Below are 15,705 nucleotides of genomic sequence, written 5' to 3'. Positions count from 1 at the left end.
ACATATGGGAAACAGTAATCCCAGAGTAATGTATCAACTCTGTGGCACTACACTGACAGTGGTAGATAATGAAAAGGATATGGGGGTAATTGTGCAGGTAGATATGAAGTTTTCTGACAGTGCAGACAAGCTGCTAGAGTAGCTCATGGTGTCTTGTCAATGATATACAGGAATTTTTCTAACAGGGATAAGGAGGCGATTATTCCCTTGTATAAGGCAATGGGCAGGCCACACCTTGAGTACTGTATACAGGTCTGGAGGCCTCATTTCAAGAAGGATGTAGAGCTGCTGGAACGCATACAGAGAAGCGCAACAAAATTAGTCAATGGAACAAAGGGTTGCTCTTACGAAGAAAGGCTTAAGTTTTGTAAATTACAGTGTCTGGAGACTAGGCACCAGTGAGGTGATCTGATAGAGGTGTATAAAGCCTTGAATGGTTTGAGCATGCTCAATGCTGATGGGCTTCTTCCTCTTGCTCAGAATAATCACCTGAGAGGGCATAAATTCAAATTGAGGAAAGACAGATATAGGATAGATGTGCGGAAATTTGCCTTTAGCCAGCGGTTTGTTGGTTTGTGGAACTGACTTCCATCCCTTGTTGTGGAAGTTGATAGCTTAAATAAATTTAAGGCTCAGCTGGACAGGTATTTCAAACGAACGGAGGGGTGAAATGGGAGTGGGTTTTTTTTTTCTTTCTTTTTTTTTTTTGGCTGATGCTGCATAAGTTTGCTTTCTTGCATCATATGCCTCTACTAATGCTAATGCTAAAAGCCAGACAAAAGTATTGTGTATGGTATGTGAGTAGTATTATGTTGGGTTCTGTTGTTTGTTCTGGCTTTTGGCCACAGGGCCCCCAATGGGACCCCATGTTGCCCGTACACACCACTAGGCAATAAGCAAGGCTGGTCTCCGCCAGGGTTGCCTGAGCTTCCTGGACAAATACCAATTAAAAAAAAAAAAAAAAGGAGAGGGGGAGGAGAAAGAGAAGGAGTAAGAGTGATTGAATGTAGATGAAGGCATCCACATAATTATTCGTGGAACATTGGCTCCACCAGGTGAAAGGGGAAGAGGGGATAAAAGCTGCCCAGTGAAGATGCTCATTGTGGTCACCTGTTGGTATTGGAGTAGTCAAAAACTACTGGATCCTACCCAATCTGAGGACTGGGTTAGCAGCATCCTACTCAGGGTATACCCAGGTGAAATCCTACCCAGCCATGTGGCTTAGCTAGCAAGGGAATGTTCCAATGTTACCCTGAATGTTCCAATGTTAGCAGTCCATGTAGGTAGAAGTAGAAGGTCAATTCTGGTATGAAGGTCAGTCCAGGAAAATGCTTCAAGACACTTTAAGTTCTAGCTGGGATAATAGTAGAGTCATTATCGATAGAGTCGTGTCTGATTAAATCAAGTCCATGTTCAGTTGGCAAAGTTTTGTCACACCAAACTGACTCGACACTGCACTGTCCAGCGATGTCGACTGGCTTCACTTCCATGGTTTCTTAACTAATAGCATAATCCCTCCTCCCTTCCTATCCTTTCTGTACACATTGTACTCCCCAAATTCCAGTTCTGCATTCTTTATATCTGCGTGACACCATGTCTCTGATATGCCTTTGATGTTCTGAGTAATACCTCAAATTCATCAAATTTATTTACCAAACTCCTAGCATTGGTGTACATGCAAGTATTCATGCACCTGTTCCTATTCTTAGCTACCCTAACACAACCCATGTGTTTACTTGTACCGCAATGACTCCCAGCTGTCTCTGAAATACCCTGCATCTTGCTTTCCAGGCTGCTGCTCATTCCAATAGAAACAGTGCAAGAATCACTTTCCCCTCTGCCAGTGGCTACTGTTAATCTATTAGTCCTTGTATCCCCCCAAGCTAGCAGTTTTCTGACCCACTTAACACTGCCTCGATAGCATCACAAATATTCTTGCAAATGTCTTGCACCATGTCTCCGATATCCCTACAATGTCTCATTTGATGTCTTGATCAGTACGTCAAATTCATCAAATTATTTACAATGCACTTAGCATTAGTCTACATGCCTCTGTTTTTACTTTGTTTCCCCTAACACAGCTAATGTATTTACTTGTTCTGTGATGGCCCACAGCAGTGCTTGAAGTCCCTGACAGCTTGCTTTCCATGCTACTGACTGTTCCATTAGAAGCTGCTGCTTATCATTCAATCAATTTCACCTCTGCCTAGTCATTCTAGGCAGAGGTCATTCTAGTCATTCATTTCATCCCTCCAAGCTATCAGTTTTCTGACCTACTTAACACTGCCTCAATACCATCAGCAAATATCCTTGCACTCCTATTTAATTGTATCCCATCCCTGTAAAATCAGTCTCTCCTGGTAACAAGCACCATGCTGTGAAAAATTGTACCCCCATGAACCTTGCACAGTCTTTTCAAGGCCGAATCGACTGAAAAGGCTCTCAACGTACACCCTCTTCTATTGTGCCTAAGCACATTTGAGATACTTTCAAATTTAATCCTAACTTGCATCATTTTCTCAACATTGCCTTGCTTGTTAAGTAAATTTTCAGATCTCCTATTCTTAATATCATTAATACCAACTTGTACAAACAGTATCACCTTTCATGCTCTTAAAAGTTCTATCTGCTCTATATTTACCTACCTTTGGTCCTGGCAGACATACTCTGGTCCAGTTCCATCTATCCTTTTTGCACAATATATTTCCCATTTTACTGACAATAGAGTCACCAACAATAACTACCTCCTTTTGAATCAGTGCATTCTCCTTGCAGATTGCTGCTGTGTTGCCTGATACACAAGTGTAAGCTCGGGTGTTGAGTTGGACAGCTGAGAGCTTAATGGGCCCCAATTTTAATTCTTTCAAGGGCATCCACCCTGTTCTTTCAGGCTCTCATAAATGCCCATCAGAATGTTGAGTTCTTGCCTAATTTCCCTATACTCTTTGTACCACACACACACACACACACACACACACACACACACACACACACACACACACACACACACACACACACACACACAGCGACATCCTTGTTCTTCCACATTAATTAAAGCCTGTTGATTGTTCACATCCGTCCTATGGCATTTCTCCCGTCTTCTCATTTCCAATCTTGTTTATCTTTCTTCATTGTTTTCTAGTTTTCGTAGTCATAGAGTCTCGTTTTGGTCTCTAAGTCTATTAGATCTCTCATTTAATGTTTCATTGGCATTTCTTCTAAGTTTTCTCCAAGTTCTTACACACTGTTCAGCCATTTTTACACTTCTTGAAACTTAGAATGGTTTATTAAAATTGAAGACATAAAATAAACAGCTAAAATAAACATACATCAGTAACTTTCAGGCATAGGTTGCCTTTCTTCAGTCGAAAAACAGTACAAAAATTAATAAAGAATGCCCGGTATGGTGGTCATGTGAGGTGAACTGCGTGAACGGGTGCTGGCAACAATTAGCAGTTGGACAATTTGGGCAGCATGCCTAAGCATTTTATACAGGGTGATTCACTACCAGTGCGACAAACTTGCAGGAGGTGGGTGTAGGGGGCACAGAGACGAATCGGAATCACATAGCATTGCAGGGTCCGAAATGCCTTCGTCATGCGGTAGATGACGTTGAACGGGAGGTCGCGTGAACAGCGATCCCGCATTTGCGAAGTCAGCATTTCCAAACTGGTTCCCGAGGCAGTAGGATGGACGAGTATTCAAACATTGAACTGGCCGACATGCACCTCGCGTATGGAGCTGCGGACTGTAACGGGTGTGCCGCTCTGCGCTTGTACCAGGAACGTTTCCTGCACAGGCGTGCTCCTCATCATACGATTTTTGCACATGTGCACAGAAGGTTACATGAGACTGGTTGTTTCATGAGAGGTACCATGAATCGAGAGCGAATGACGAGTACGCCAGACAATGAGGAGAATGTCCTACATCTTGCAGAAGGCACTCCGAGTAGGAGTACTCAAGCGATAGGCCAACGATTGGGTATTTCCCAATCCACTGTGTGGATTGTTATTTTTTTTTTTTTTAAGAGCATTAGCAACTAAGGCCATATTGCTCCAGGGATATGTGGTGGTCATTCCCTGACCTTTCTGCATCCTCCGTATTTGGTGGGCACGGGCTCGAACCCCGGTCTAATCAAGAAGCATGTGCTCCTGCCCACCTAGCACTGTATGGAGGATACTGTCAACAAACCAAATGAGTTCATACCATCTGCAACGCATCCAATCATTGGAGCCTGTGGATTATCCACTCCGGAGGACTTTTGCTACTTGGTTTCTTCAACAGAAACGGTTCGCAAATGCTGACTTCCAGCGGGATCGCTGTTCACGCGACCTCCCATTCAACATCCTCTACCGCATGACGAAGGCATTTCGGACCCTGCAATGCTATGTGATTCCGATTCGTCTTTGTGCCCCCTACACCCACCTCCTGCAAGTTTGTCGCACTGGTAGTGAATCACCCTGTATGTATAGATTATATAGTATCTATGTACACTTATAGATTATGGGATACGAAATGTGATTAATACAGATAATTAAAATATAGTACATGACATACAGTATAATACAATTTAATACATTAAAATTTGATATAACAATTATATACGAATTATCTCTTTATACATTAAAAAAGTTTTCCTCCTAGCGATATTTATTCGAGCCAATGGGAGAAGAGGGCAAGGCAATTACGTCACTTATTCGAGCCAGTGGGAGAAGAGGGTGGGGCAATTACATCACTACAAATGCGCAGGTAAATAGTTACATTGTTGTCTTCCATTGAAAGACAACTGCCTCCATAACGTTCACCAACCTCGTGCATGTTCTTCACTGTCTGATACACGACCACACCCAGCTCATTTGATGTTCCATTGTAATGCCAGCCAATAAAGGGACCTGATATAATTTATATATTTGTAAATAGTTTATTATTTTGTAAATATTTTAAATATTTGTATAGTTTGTAAATATTTTAGTCCTGCTCTTTTGGATGCAACAGTATTCCTCATGCATTATGGAACCTGAAGCAAAAGGCCTTTTCCTAAGTGACCTATGTAAATGCAGGTAAATAATTACATAGTGATATTTATTTTACCTTGAGAATACTACGTGGTGGGGGGGTAGCCAGTGGGAGAAGAGTGATGTGGATCATGTGATACAAGTGGGTGGGGCAGTTATATCATTACAAATGCACAGGTAAATAATTACATAGTGATATTTATTTGACTTTGAGAATGCCACGTGGTGGGGTGGGGTGGGGTAGCCAATGGGAGAACAGGGATGCAGATAATGTGATACACTTGGGCGGGGCAATTATGTCACTACAAATGCAAAGGTAAATAAGTGCATAGGTCATTTCCTGATTAGATATCAATCAGTGCATTTTGACAGGCGTGTCTTTCACATAGAAAAGATTTGACTTACTCTGTCATACCTCTACATTTTACATAGAAAAGCATGCATGGGGGTTGGTGAGCAAAACAAGCAGGGGATGAAGCTCCGTAGTTAAAATTATTATTTTTTCATTTTGAAAATTGCTGTATATGGTCCATAGTATGCACATATCAGATATTTTCCAAATTGTTTAAGTGACTTTGTCACATGTTCTTGAATAAAAATATATGGAGAATTTAAGTTTAATTTAAGTTATCTTATACATTGTCCAGTCAAACTATTATGACTGACCACTCCTGTGTTTTAGCAATCCATGATTCCTTCCCACCTGGTGGCAGATGTGTCACAATGAGAACCGGTAAACATGATATTGTAGGTTTGTGGCATGCTGTCCGTACAAAGTTCTTGATAAATGTGGGCAAGGACACGATCTGATGGACTTTGAAAAGGGGGATGATTGTCAGGTGCCAATTAAAGTGGGGCAATACAGAAACTTTGAATCTTATGGGCTTGTTCTGGGGTGCCATAGTTAAGATGCTTCAAGAGCAAACAGAGAGTGGACAGAGCAACAGTTGCTGAGCCAATGTTGGGTGCCCATGCTTCATTGATGGCTGTGGTGAATGTAGGCCATCTGACCACATGGGAGCCAATAGATGGGAAATGGTGACCATAGACGTTAACCAGGGGATGACCAGTGGTGTTTCCAAGACTATGATTCAACAAACCTGCCTCTGTATGAGCCACTATAGTAGGCACCTATTCAAGGTATTGAGCTACCATCGCCAATGATGCCTAAAGTTTACATCTGAGTGGTGTCATCAGGCCATTAATAACTAGAAAACAAGTTTACTTTTCTGATGAATCGTGTTTTCTGCTATGTCAGGTAGATTGTAGATATGCCAACAAACTTTGGAGAATTGCTTTGATGTCCTGGTACAACAGATAAAGGCAGGTGGCAGCAGTGTTTTGGCATGGAGATGTTTTTTTGGGAATTGCGCGAGTCCTCTTACCCCTAAACTGCACTTTGAATGCTAAAAACTATCTATCTGTTATGGCTGATAAGGACATCCGTTCATGGTGACTATCTTTTTTTATAGCATGGTTGTGTTCCAGCAGGATAATGTGCCATGCTACATTGTTGGTATTGGTGAGAGTGGTTTGCTAAACACAATAGTGACTTTAGGTGTTACCTTGACCATTGAATTTGCTGGATATGAATCCTTAAGAGCAGTGGTTCCCAAACTACTGAGATCTATGGACCCCTTCAAAAATGAAAAAAAGTTTTCGGACCCCCTATGTTTCTCTGTGTGTATATATATGTTTGAACACTGCGTTTTCTGAAAAGAAGATTCAAAATTTTATGTTTAAAACAACTCAACTTTATTCTTATTTTTACGTAAATATATAATAATAACTTTATTCATCATCAATTTGCTGTACACAGAATGAATAATTTGACCAGTTCCAGAGGGTCGTTTTATGGACCCCCTGGAATGGGTCTATAGACCCCCAGGTATCTGCGGACCCTAGTTGGGGAACTGCTGCTTTAGAGCATCCTGGGATTACTGTCATTGAAAGATCTAGCATTTAGATCTTACACCACTTTTGCTATCAGATCTGCAACATTTCAAGGCCTTATAGAGGACATACCCACTATTAGGTAGGTGATCATAATGTTTTGAATGGACAATGTATATTCTTTTACATATACTTAATGTATCATGGGTTTATCTGAAAGAAGCTGATATGTGACATTAATGGTACTTTCTTTTTAAAATATTATTACATAGCTCTAATTTTTAAGCTTTACATTTTGAATTTTAACAGGAGAAGCTGAAGTATTAGGACATACCTGGAAAAAAGAAGAAATTTTAGATGCCAAAATAAAAAAGTTCCTTGCAGTAAGTATATATAAATTAATCAATTATATAATGTTATAATTTTGACACTGTAATGACTGGGGATCTGATAGTCAAATTTATGATTCTGTTTATTTCTAAAAATGAATTTCTTAAAATTCTGCATTACAGCAGTACAGCATACCTCAGTTTATGCAGATGTTGGATAGCAGTATTACACAAAATTATGCAATAGCCATGTATACTTCTGGATTATAGAATTTCAAGTGTTTAATACAGATATTTAAATATAGTGCATGAAATATAGTGTCATACAATTGAATACATTACAATACACCTAATGCTCTTTTACCTCTATACATTCAGTGATACATACAATCCATATGACAAATGATGCAAGAAAGAAAGCTTAAATAAATTCAGTGAAGAAAGGGACAATCTTTTAGAAAAAATGGATGTGTGAAATGGATATTTTTTTTTTTTTTTTTTTTTTGGCTGTTGCTGTATAAGTTTGCTTTCTTGCATTGTATGCTAATGCTATAGCATCAAGAATTTGTGGATAAAGAATGTGTATTAAGAATTTGCAGATAAAAGAACCATTAGGTAGCAGTGATCACAGTGTACTGATGTGAGAGTTACCTAAATTTATAATTACTATTAGGGGCAAAGGAACGGGTTTTTGATTCCGTAAAGGTGACTACAATGATAGTCTCAGACAGTGTTTAAATTCTGTACAGTGGGACCAACTGATGATGTTACTTACAGCAAATTCTAAGTGGGAAGCATTCAAGGAATTAATGTTGGAAGCTACTAGACCGATTAAGAAATATTTTTCAAGGTTTAGGCCTAAATGGTTGTCAAATGAACTAATGAGACACGTGGCAGAAAAGAAAAATGCATGGGATACATATAAATTATCAGGCAACACAGAAGCCTATGGCAGATATAAGCTAGCCTGTAATCAAGTTGCAAAGGAGATTAGGCAAGTGAAGACAGATTACGAGAAATCTATGGCAAAGGATGGTAAGAAAAACAGCAAGGATTTCTTTACTTGTATAAACTCTAAACGGAAGGGGATGAATCAGATTGGTCCACTTGATATTGATGGTTCGGCTGTTGATGATCCTGCTCAGATAGCAAAAAACTGAATGAGTATTTTGCATCTACATTCACACATGAGGAGTTATTAAAGAAGGAAAATGCCAGAAGTGTATCAAATTGTAACAGCGTGCTTAATGATATTGTAATAACTGAGAGAAAAGTGGAGGAGAAATTGTTGAAGATAAACATAATAAGAAAGGCTCCTGGGGTGGATGGAATCTATCCAGTTATATTAAAGGAGGCAGCAAAGGAAGTAAGCAAACCCTTAGCCATAATTATGAGAGCTTCCTTGGACTCAGGGGAAGTACCCATGGACTGGCAATGTGAAATGTGACAACAGTCCACAAAGGAGGATCAAAGGGAGATACAGGTAATTACAGACCTGTTAGTTTAACTTCTGTTCCAAGGAAATTAATGGAGGCACTGGTTAAAGAAGCATTGCAGGATCACCTAGACAAGACTTCAGTTATAGCTCGGACACAGCATGGGGTGCCGTAGGGGAAGTCTTATCTGACCAATTTTATTGGATACTATGATGTAGTCACAAATGCAAAGAATAATTTTGGATGCAAAGAATAATTTTGATCTCATATATTTGGATCTTATAAAGGCTTTTGATACTGTTGCACATGGATGACTGCTGCACAAATTGGAGCACTGTGGCCAGGCCAGGCCACACCTTGAGTACTGTATACAGGTCTGGAAGCCTCCTTTTAAGAAGGATGTAGAGCTGTTGGAATGAGTACTGAGAAGGGCAACAAGATTAGTGAATGGAACAAAGATTTGCTCTTATGAAGAAAGGCTTAAGTTTTGGAAATTAGAGTGTCTGGAGACTAGGCACCTGCGGGGTGACCGATTGAGGTGTATAAAGGCTTGAATAGAGAGGGCATAAATTCAAATTGAGGAAAGATAGTTGTAGGATAGATGTGCTGAAGTTTGCCTTTAGCCAGCAGGTGGTTGATTGCTGGAACAAACTTCCATCTGTTGTTGTAGAAGTTGATAGCTAAAATAGATTCAAGGCAGAACTAGACAAACATTTGGAGCAAGTGGATGGGTGAAATGAGGTTTTTTTTTTATATATAAGCTTGCTTTCTTGCATCATGTGCCCTTGCTAATGCTAATTCCTTTCTACTAAAGCTCTATCAAACTATTCTTAGGATTCTCTCATTAAAAAAAATATTTAGTTAAAAATTATAAACTGACTTCTTTCTTTGTTTTCTGGACCAGATTTGATCAAATCTTGTTCTGAATTCACTGAATGAACAAGATTTGATCAAATCTTGTTCATTCCAGCCATATTTCCCTTATACAAAATTGTGTATTGCACAATACAAATTTACACAATACAAATTACACAATACAAAAATTGTTTTTTTTTTTTGGCTGATGCTACAGAAGCTCATACTCTTGCTTTCTTGCATCACATGCCTCTATTAGTACTACTACTGTATATTGCCTTGATCTCTTGGCATTCTTGCATCAAAATCAAAGCTCATTTACTTTATGGCCAATTAATACCATTTGCAGAATCTCTGGGATATCACTGGATAGTTGGTTAGAAGATCCTTTACAACTCCTTTATATTGACCACTGACCCAATCAACTGCTCAGATTAGTTCTCATGATATTTTTATTGCTAGCGTTCGGAAGATAGCTTTCTTGATTACTTAATTTGGCTTTAGTTTTCTAATGAAAGCTTGTACTGAGTTTATCATGTTGATGGATTGACCTGGTGTTCAACTATATTAGTTGCACATAAAAAGCAACAGAAATGTTATCTAATGTATAGATGTTAATAAGCCAATCAAAATCTTATTTCTTTTTTTATATACTGTATATATTTAATTCATTTTGTTTGACATAAATAATGTGAATAAAGAAATGAGTTATGACTAAAAAATGAATAGCAAATGCTTAGAAGAAATGAGTTATTTATTTATAAGCTATTCTTATTTCAACCTTCTTTCCCAAAATAAGATGTTATAGTAAGAATGATGAATTGAAGAGTGACGTATGGTGAAAATTATATATATTTGTTAGAGATTCATTTTAAAAGTGTGGCCGCCTCCATAGCCAGGTGGGAAGGAGCAGCAGTGCGTAGCACATGCTTCTTGATTAGACCAGGGTTCGAGCCCATCACCACCAAATACGGAGGATGCGGAAAGGTCAGGGAATGACCACCGCATATCCCGGAGCAATATGGCCTTAGTTGCTAATGCTCCTAAAAACCAAATAACAAACAAACAAACAAACTTTAATTGTTCAAACTAGTAGACAAAGTAGACAAATTGTTCAAACTAGTAGACAAACTAGTAGACAGACTAGTAGACAAAGTAGACTAAGTATTATCACTTTCCAAAATATGTAGTTTTAATGAAAGTATCAGTACATTATTTTCTATGGTAAATTATAATCTGCAAATACTTTTAAAATGCTAATGCATTTTTGAAATGTAGGTGTTAAAATTTAATTTCCATTAAAATTTTAGCATCCTGTCTCCTGGCAGCCATCAGCAGACGGTACAAAAATGATTGGCCACATGATACTCAAAAAGTCACTTAAAGAAGGCATGGATAGTAACAGTTCGAGTGCTACCATACTAGGTTTAAAGGTAATTGGCGGACGGATCATGGAGTCTGGCCAGTTAGGTGCTGTTATAGAAAAGGTTAAGAGAGGAAGTATAGCTGATACTGTTGGCCATTTACGACCAGGTAATATTACAGATATTGGCAATTTATATCCAAGTATTTATACTCATTTAAGCATGCATTTTAATTAAGATTAAAAATGTGTAAAATCAAAATAATGTTTATAGTAAAACTTGTTGAGTTTGAATTTAATCAATTTAATGTATGTTTAATTTCACTGTTTCTATTTTCCTGGACTGTACTGTACTGTTATTTAAACTGATGTGAAATCTTGTTTAATTATCAAATCAGATAGTTACACTCTAATTTGAATTTTGAATGTTTGATATCATATTGCTTTAGTATAGATATGCCAAAATGGTTATCAAGGACCATGTGCGATCCTCTGACATTTATTGTGTATCCATCTAAACTGTTATAAACTTCCACAAGTTAAGGGGTTAAACTAATGTGAAAATAATAATAAATGGTAATACAAAGGAGAAATAAAATTCATAAATTATAAACAAACTATCATAAATGTTGTTGATGGTCATGAGAATGTGTATTTCTGCAATAAGGCCTCTAAGGTTGGGATTATTCATACCAAAAATTTAAACAGATATGCCAACCGTTTAAAACTGATTTAATAATAAAATAAAATAATACAAAAAACTGTAAAATAATATTTACAAAAATTAATTATTTACAAAAAACTAGTTTGAGACAAAAATAAAATAAGTAAATACGTTAAAATGCATTAAAATATAAATTTAAAAGCAATAAAAACACTATTGAAGCTTTCGGAGGTGTCTGCCTCCTTCCTCAGCAATAATGAAACTTAAGCGACATATCCTTAAATACCAGGTTCACGGCACACGTGGATGACCATGACCAGGCGCATACTCAGTATCCCTTTCACGTGTACCAGAACCGGAAGTGGCCAGGGGACGTGGAAAACTAAAACGTTTATCTCTGGCAAAAACCACCGCCTCAAAAAGGGGATGAAGTCGTACTCCCCTATCTCTATCCATGCTATTGTTGCCAGAGGATCCAATCCAAAGACTTTCCAGCCACTTGCGGTCCCAGAATCTGTGCGCCTGGTCAAGGATGACAGCTTTGTCGGGGGAGATCTGGTGTTGTTTTTCCAAAAAAAAAAAAAAAAGGTAAAGTGCAGCCATTATCAACCCACTGCAGGATGGAAGCCTCCTCAACAATTCATGCTGAGGAAAATGGACCATAATATGCCACGCTGGTCCAGTGCAGGTTGGCAGATCGACCGTATTCAGCAGTCAGGGGCTTGAACCCCGGTCTACTCAAAGAGCGTGCACTACTGCACTCCCGCTCTGACCACTTGGCTACGGAGGCACCTCTCCAAATAGTGCTCGGCAATGGCGGATTTATTGAGCTCTGCAGTCCATATCGCTCTTGAATGTTCCCCCAGACGGTCCTTAAGACGCTGTCCTGCCCCCCCCACACACACATAACATTCCCCACAATCCGGGCATGTGATCTCATATACGACTCCACTACTAGAGTCCCTAGTAATGGGATCTTTGACCTGTGACACTACTGTTGCAACCTGTGACATGGGGTCTTTAACCTATGACACTAGGGTCTGCTGACGAGGCTAGTGGGAGTCAGATGTGTTCAAAGCTGCTAAGTGGATTTTCTTATTGATTTGAAATTATTGTTTTTCTAAAACTTTTGATTTAAATTTAGTAGTATAGCATTATTTTGTCATTTCTGATGAATCTGGTGTATTTATTCTTTACTCGGCCTTGTTATTGCATAAAAGTATCGGTAAGGGTATCAAATCCACAAGTTGCAGCTCCGCTGAACGAGAAGTTTTTTAGCCATATTTAGCCGCTTTATTGACCAATTGTTACATCAAATTATTTTGTATAAGTAGCTTATAGATCTAGTCAGGATCCTTAGTTTATTCTGAATTGAGACAGCGAGATTTGGAAGTTAATTAACACTTATGTGTCCGTAGATTTACCGTTCGTAACTTGCTGCCATCGTTATACGACACAACGTTATATCCCGAACTAGATAGCATAAGCATAGTATAGTACAGTATATAATATAATATTGTCAATTAATCAGTAAAATCTATTAATTTTGTTAAACTTTGTTGTCAATTAAATTGTACTTTTAACTAAATACATATATCAACTTAGATTACAAACATAACATAACTAATTAATACATAACTTGATACGGATGTTATATAAACGGAACTCGTAGATAATACTTGATACTGAAAAATATATATAATGTTATAACTGTGTTGAGATACAAGTTTAGGGTTATAATTTTGTACTGAAATTGAAATTTTATTGAAATTAAATCGAAATCATGACTCAGACCAGAGCAGCAAAGCAAAAGGCTCAAGCTAATGGGAGTGCTGTGGCTCAGGGGAGAACTGAGGGGTGCAGTTGCCCCCTGAATCACAGCCTTTTAAAATGCACTGCTTCCATGATGTTTGTGGAGCAATCAGGTATGGGACATGATATTGCCATGGGGGAATGTCATTGTGTGTGCACGCACGTGATGCAAGGAGTGTAACTAAATCAGGCAACAACTCAGCATTGTTATTGGCCTATATGAGAGCTTGAAGGACAGGGTGGTTGCCCTCGAAGGATCTAAATTGAGGGACCCATCAAGCTCTCAGCTGCCCATATTAATGCCAGAGCTTGGCCATCACACAACACAGCGGCAACCCCCAAGGCAGAATGTACTGGGGGATTGCCGCTGTGTTGTGAGATGGCCACACACACAACACACACACAACACAGCGGCAACCCCCAAGGCAGAATGTACTGGTTACACAGGAACTAGTAGTTGTTGATGACTCTGTCAGGGAAATGGGGAATATGCTTTGTAAAAACGATAGGTGGAACAGGAGCAGGGTATGTCTACCAGGGGCAAAGGCTGATGACATTGTAGAGTGGATATCATCTTTTAAGGGAACAAAAGGTGATATAGTTGTACACGTTGGCACTAATGATATTAAGAGTAGGAGACCGGCAGAATTACTTAACAAGTACAGTTGAAAAAAAGCAGTGAATTAGGGTTGAATTTGCAAGTGTCTGCAATTCTGCCCAGACATGATACGAGAGAGTATATGATGAGAGCCTTGTCGATCAATTCGGCCCTGGAAAGATTGTGCAAGGCTCAAGGGGTAGAATTTTTTTCAGCCTGGTCTCTACTTGTTAACAGGAGAGACTGCTTCTACAGGAATGGGACACACTTAAATAGAAAGGGTGCAAGAATATTTGCTGATGCTATTGAGGCAGTGTTAGGTAAGTTGGAAAACTGCTACTTGGGGGGGGATACAAGGACTAATAGACTAACAGTAGCCACTGCCAGAGGTGAAAGTGATTCTTGGACTGCTTCTATTGGAATGAACAGAAACCTGGAAAACAAGATGCAGGATATTTCAGAGACTGCTGAGATTCATTGCAGTACAAGTAAACACATGGGTTGTGTTAGGGTAGCTAAGAATAGGAACAGGTGCATGTATACTTGCGTGTACACCAATGCTAGGAGTTTGGTAAATAAATTTGATGAATTAGAGGTATTGCTCAAAGCATCAAAGGCGGATATTGTTGGGATATCAGAGACGTGGTGTCACACAAATATATAAGGAATGCAGAACTGGAATTTGGGGAGTACAATGTGTAGAGAAAGGATAGACAGGATAGGAAGGGAGGAGGGGTTATGCTATTAGTTAAGAAACACATAAAATCCAAGGAAGTGAAGCCAGTCAACATCGCTGGACAGTGCAGTGTCGAGTCAGTTTGGTGTGACATAAGCATTGGGAGATAAAAATTGAGATTAGGAGTGTGCTATAGGCCTAATGACTCTGATGAAGTATAATAAGACACTGTATAGGGAAATAGAGTGGGCCAGTAAATCAGAGAGTCTTATAATGGGGGATTTTAATTTCCCAGATATTGACTGGAATTTGTGGGTTGGTCACTCACACACTAGCAAGGCTTTTGTAGATTTATTGGATGATTGTTTTCTACATCAGCATGTTCGGTAGACAACTAGAGGGAGTAATACTCTTGAACTTCATGCATTAAGAATCTGCAGATAAAGGAACCACTAAGTGGCAGTGATCACAGTGTGCTGAAGTGGGATTTACTCAGAGGTAACTACCATCAGGGGTAAAGGGAAGGGTTACTGCTTTCGTAAAGGCGACTAAGTCTATACAGTGGGACCAACTGATGATGTTACCAACAGCAAATTCAAAATGGGAAGCATTCAAAGAATTTATCTTGGAAGCTACTAGGCTTTACATACCAACTAAGAAATATTGTTCAAGGTTTAGGCCTAAATGGATGTCAGATGAACTAATGAGACATATGGCAGAGGAGAAAAATGCATGGGATACATATAAATTAACATGTGACACAGAAGCCTATGATAGATATAAGTCGATCTATAACCAAGTTACAAAGGAGGTTAGGCAGGCGAGGCAGATTACGAGAAATCTTTGGCAAAGGATGCAAAGAAAAACAGCAAAGAGTTCGTTACTTTTGTAAACTCTAGAAGGAAGGGGATGAATCAGATTGGTCAACTTGATATCGATGGTTCAACTGATCATGATCCTGCTCAGGTAGCTAACATACTAAATGAATATTTTGCATCGACATTCACACGAGGAGTTATTCAGCGAGGGGAATGTCAGAGGTGTATTCAACTCTGGCAGTAAGC

The 15,705-nt window shown here is 39.0% G+C and overlaps 1 protein-coding gene across 1 annotated transcript in view; it reads left to right on the top strand.

The window, feature by feature from the left end:
* The window catches only part of LOC150077846 (regulating synaptic membrane exocytosis protein 2-like), a 723,475-nt gene that overhangs the window by 166,073 nt on the left and 541,697 nt on the right, over positions 1-15,705 (top strand). Inside the window, exons 4-5 of the mRNA XM_090384380.1 lie at positions 7,218-7,291; positions 10,839-11,061. Of these exons, the coding sequence (XP_090240506.1) occupies positions 7,218-7,291; positions 10,839-11,061 (297 nt within the window). The remainder of the gene's footprint in view (positions 1-7,217; positions 7,292-10,838; positions 11,062-15,705) is intronic.

This window comes from Mastigoproctus giganteus, chromosome 11, assembly GCF_048544385.1.
Source record: "Mastigoproctus giganteus isolate SK-2022 chromosome 11, ASM4854438v1, whole genome shotgun sequence".
Lineage (NCBI taxonomy): Eukaryota > Metazoa > Arthropoda > Arachnida > Uropygi > Thelyphonidae > Mastigoproctus > Mastigoproctus giganteus.
Note: the sequence above shows the minus strand (reverse complement) of the source record. Positions and strands in the feature narration are given on the sequence as shown.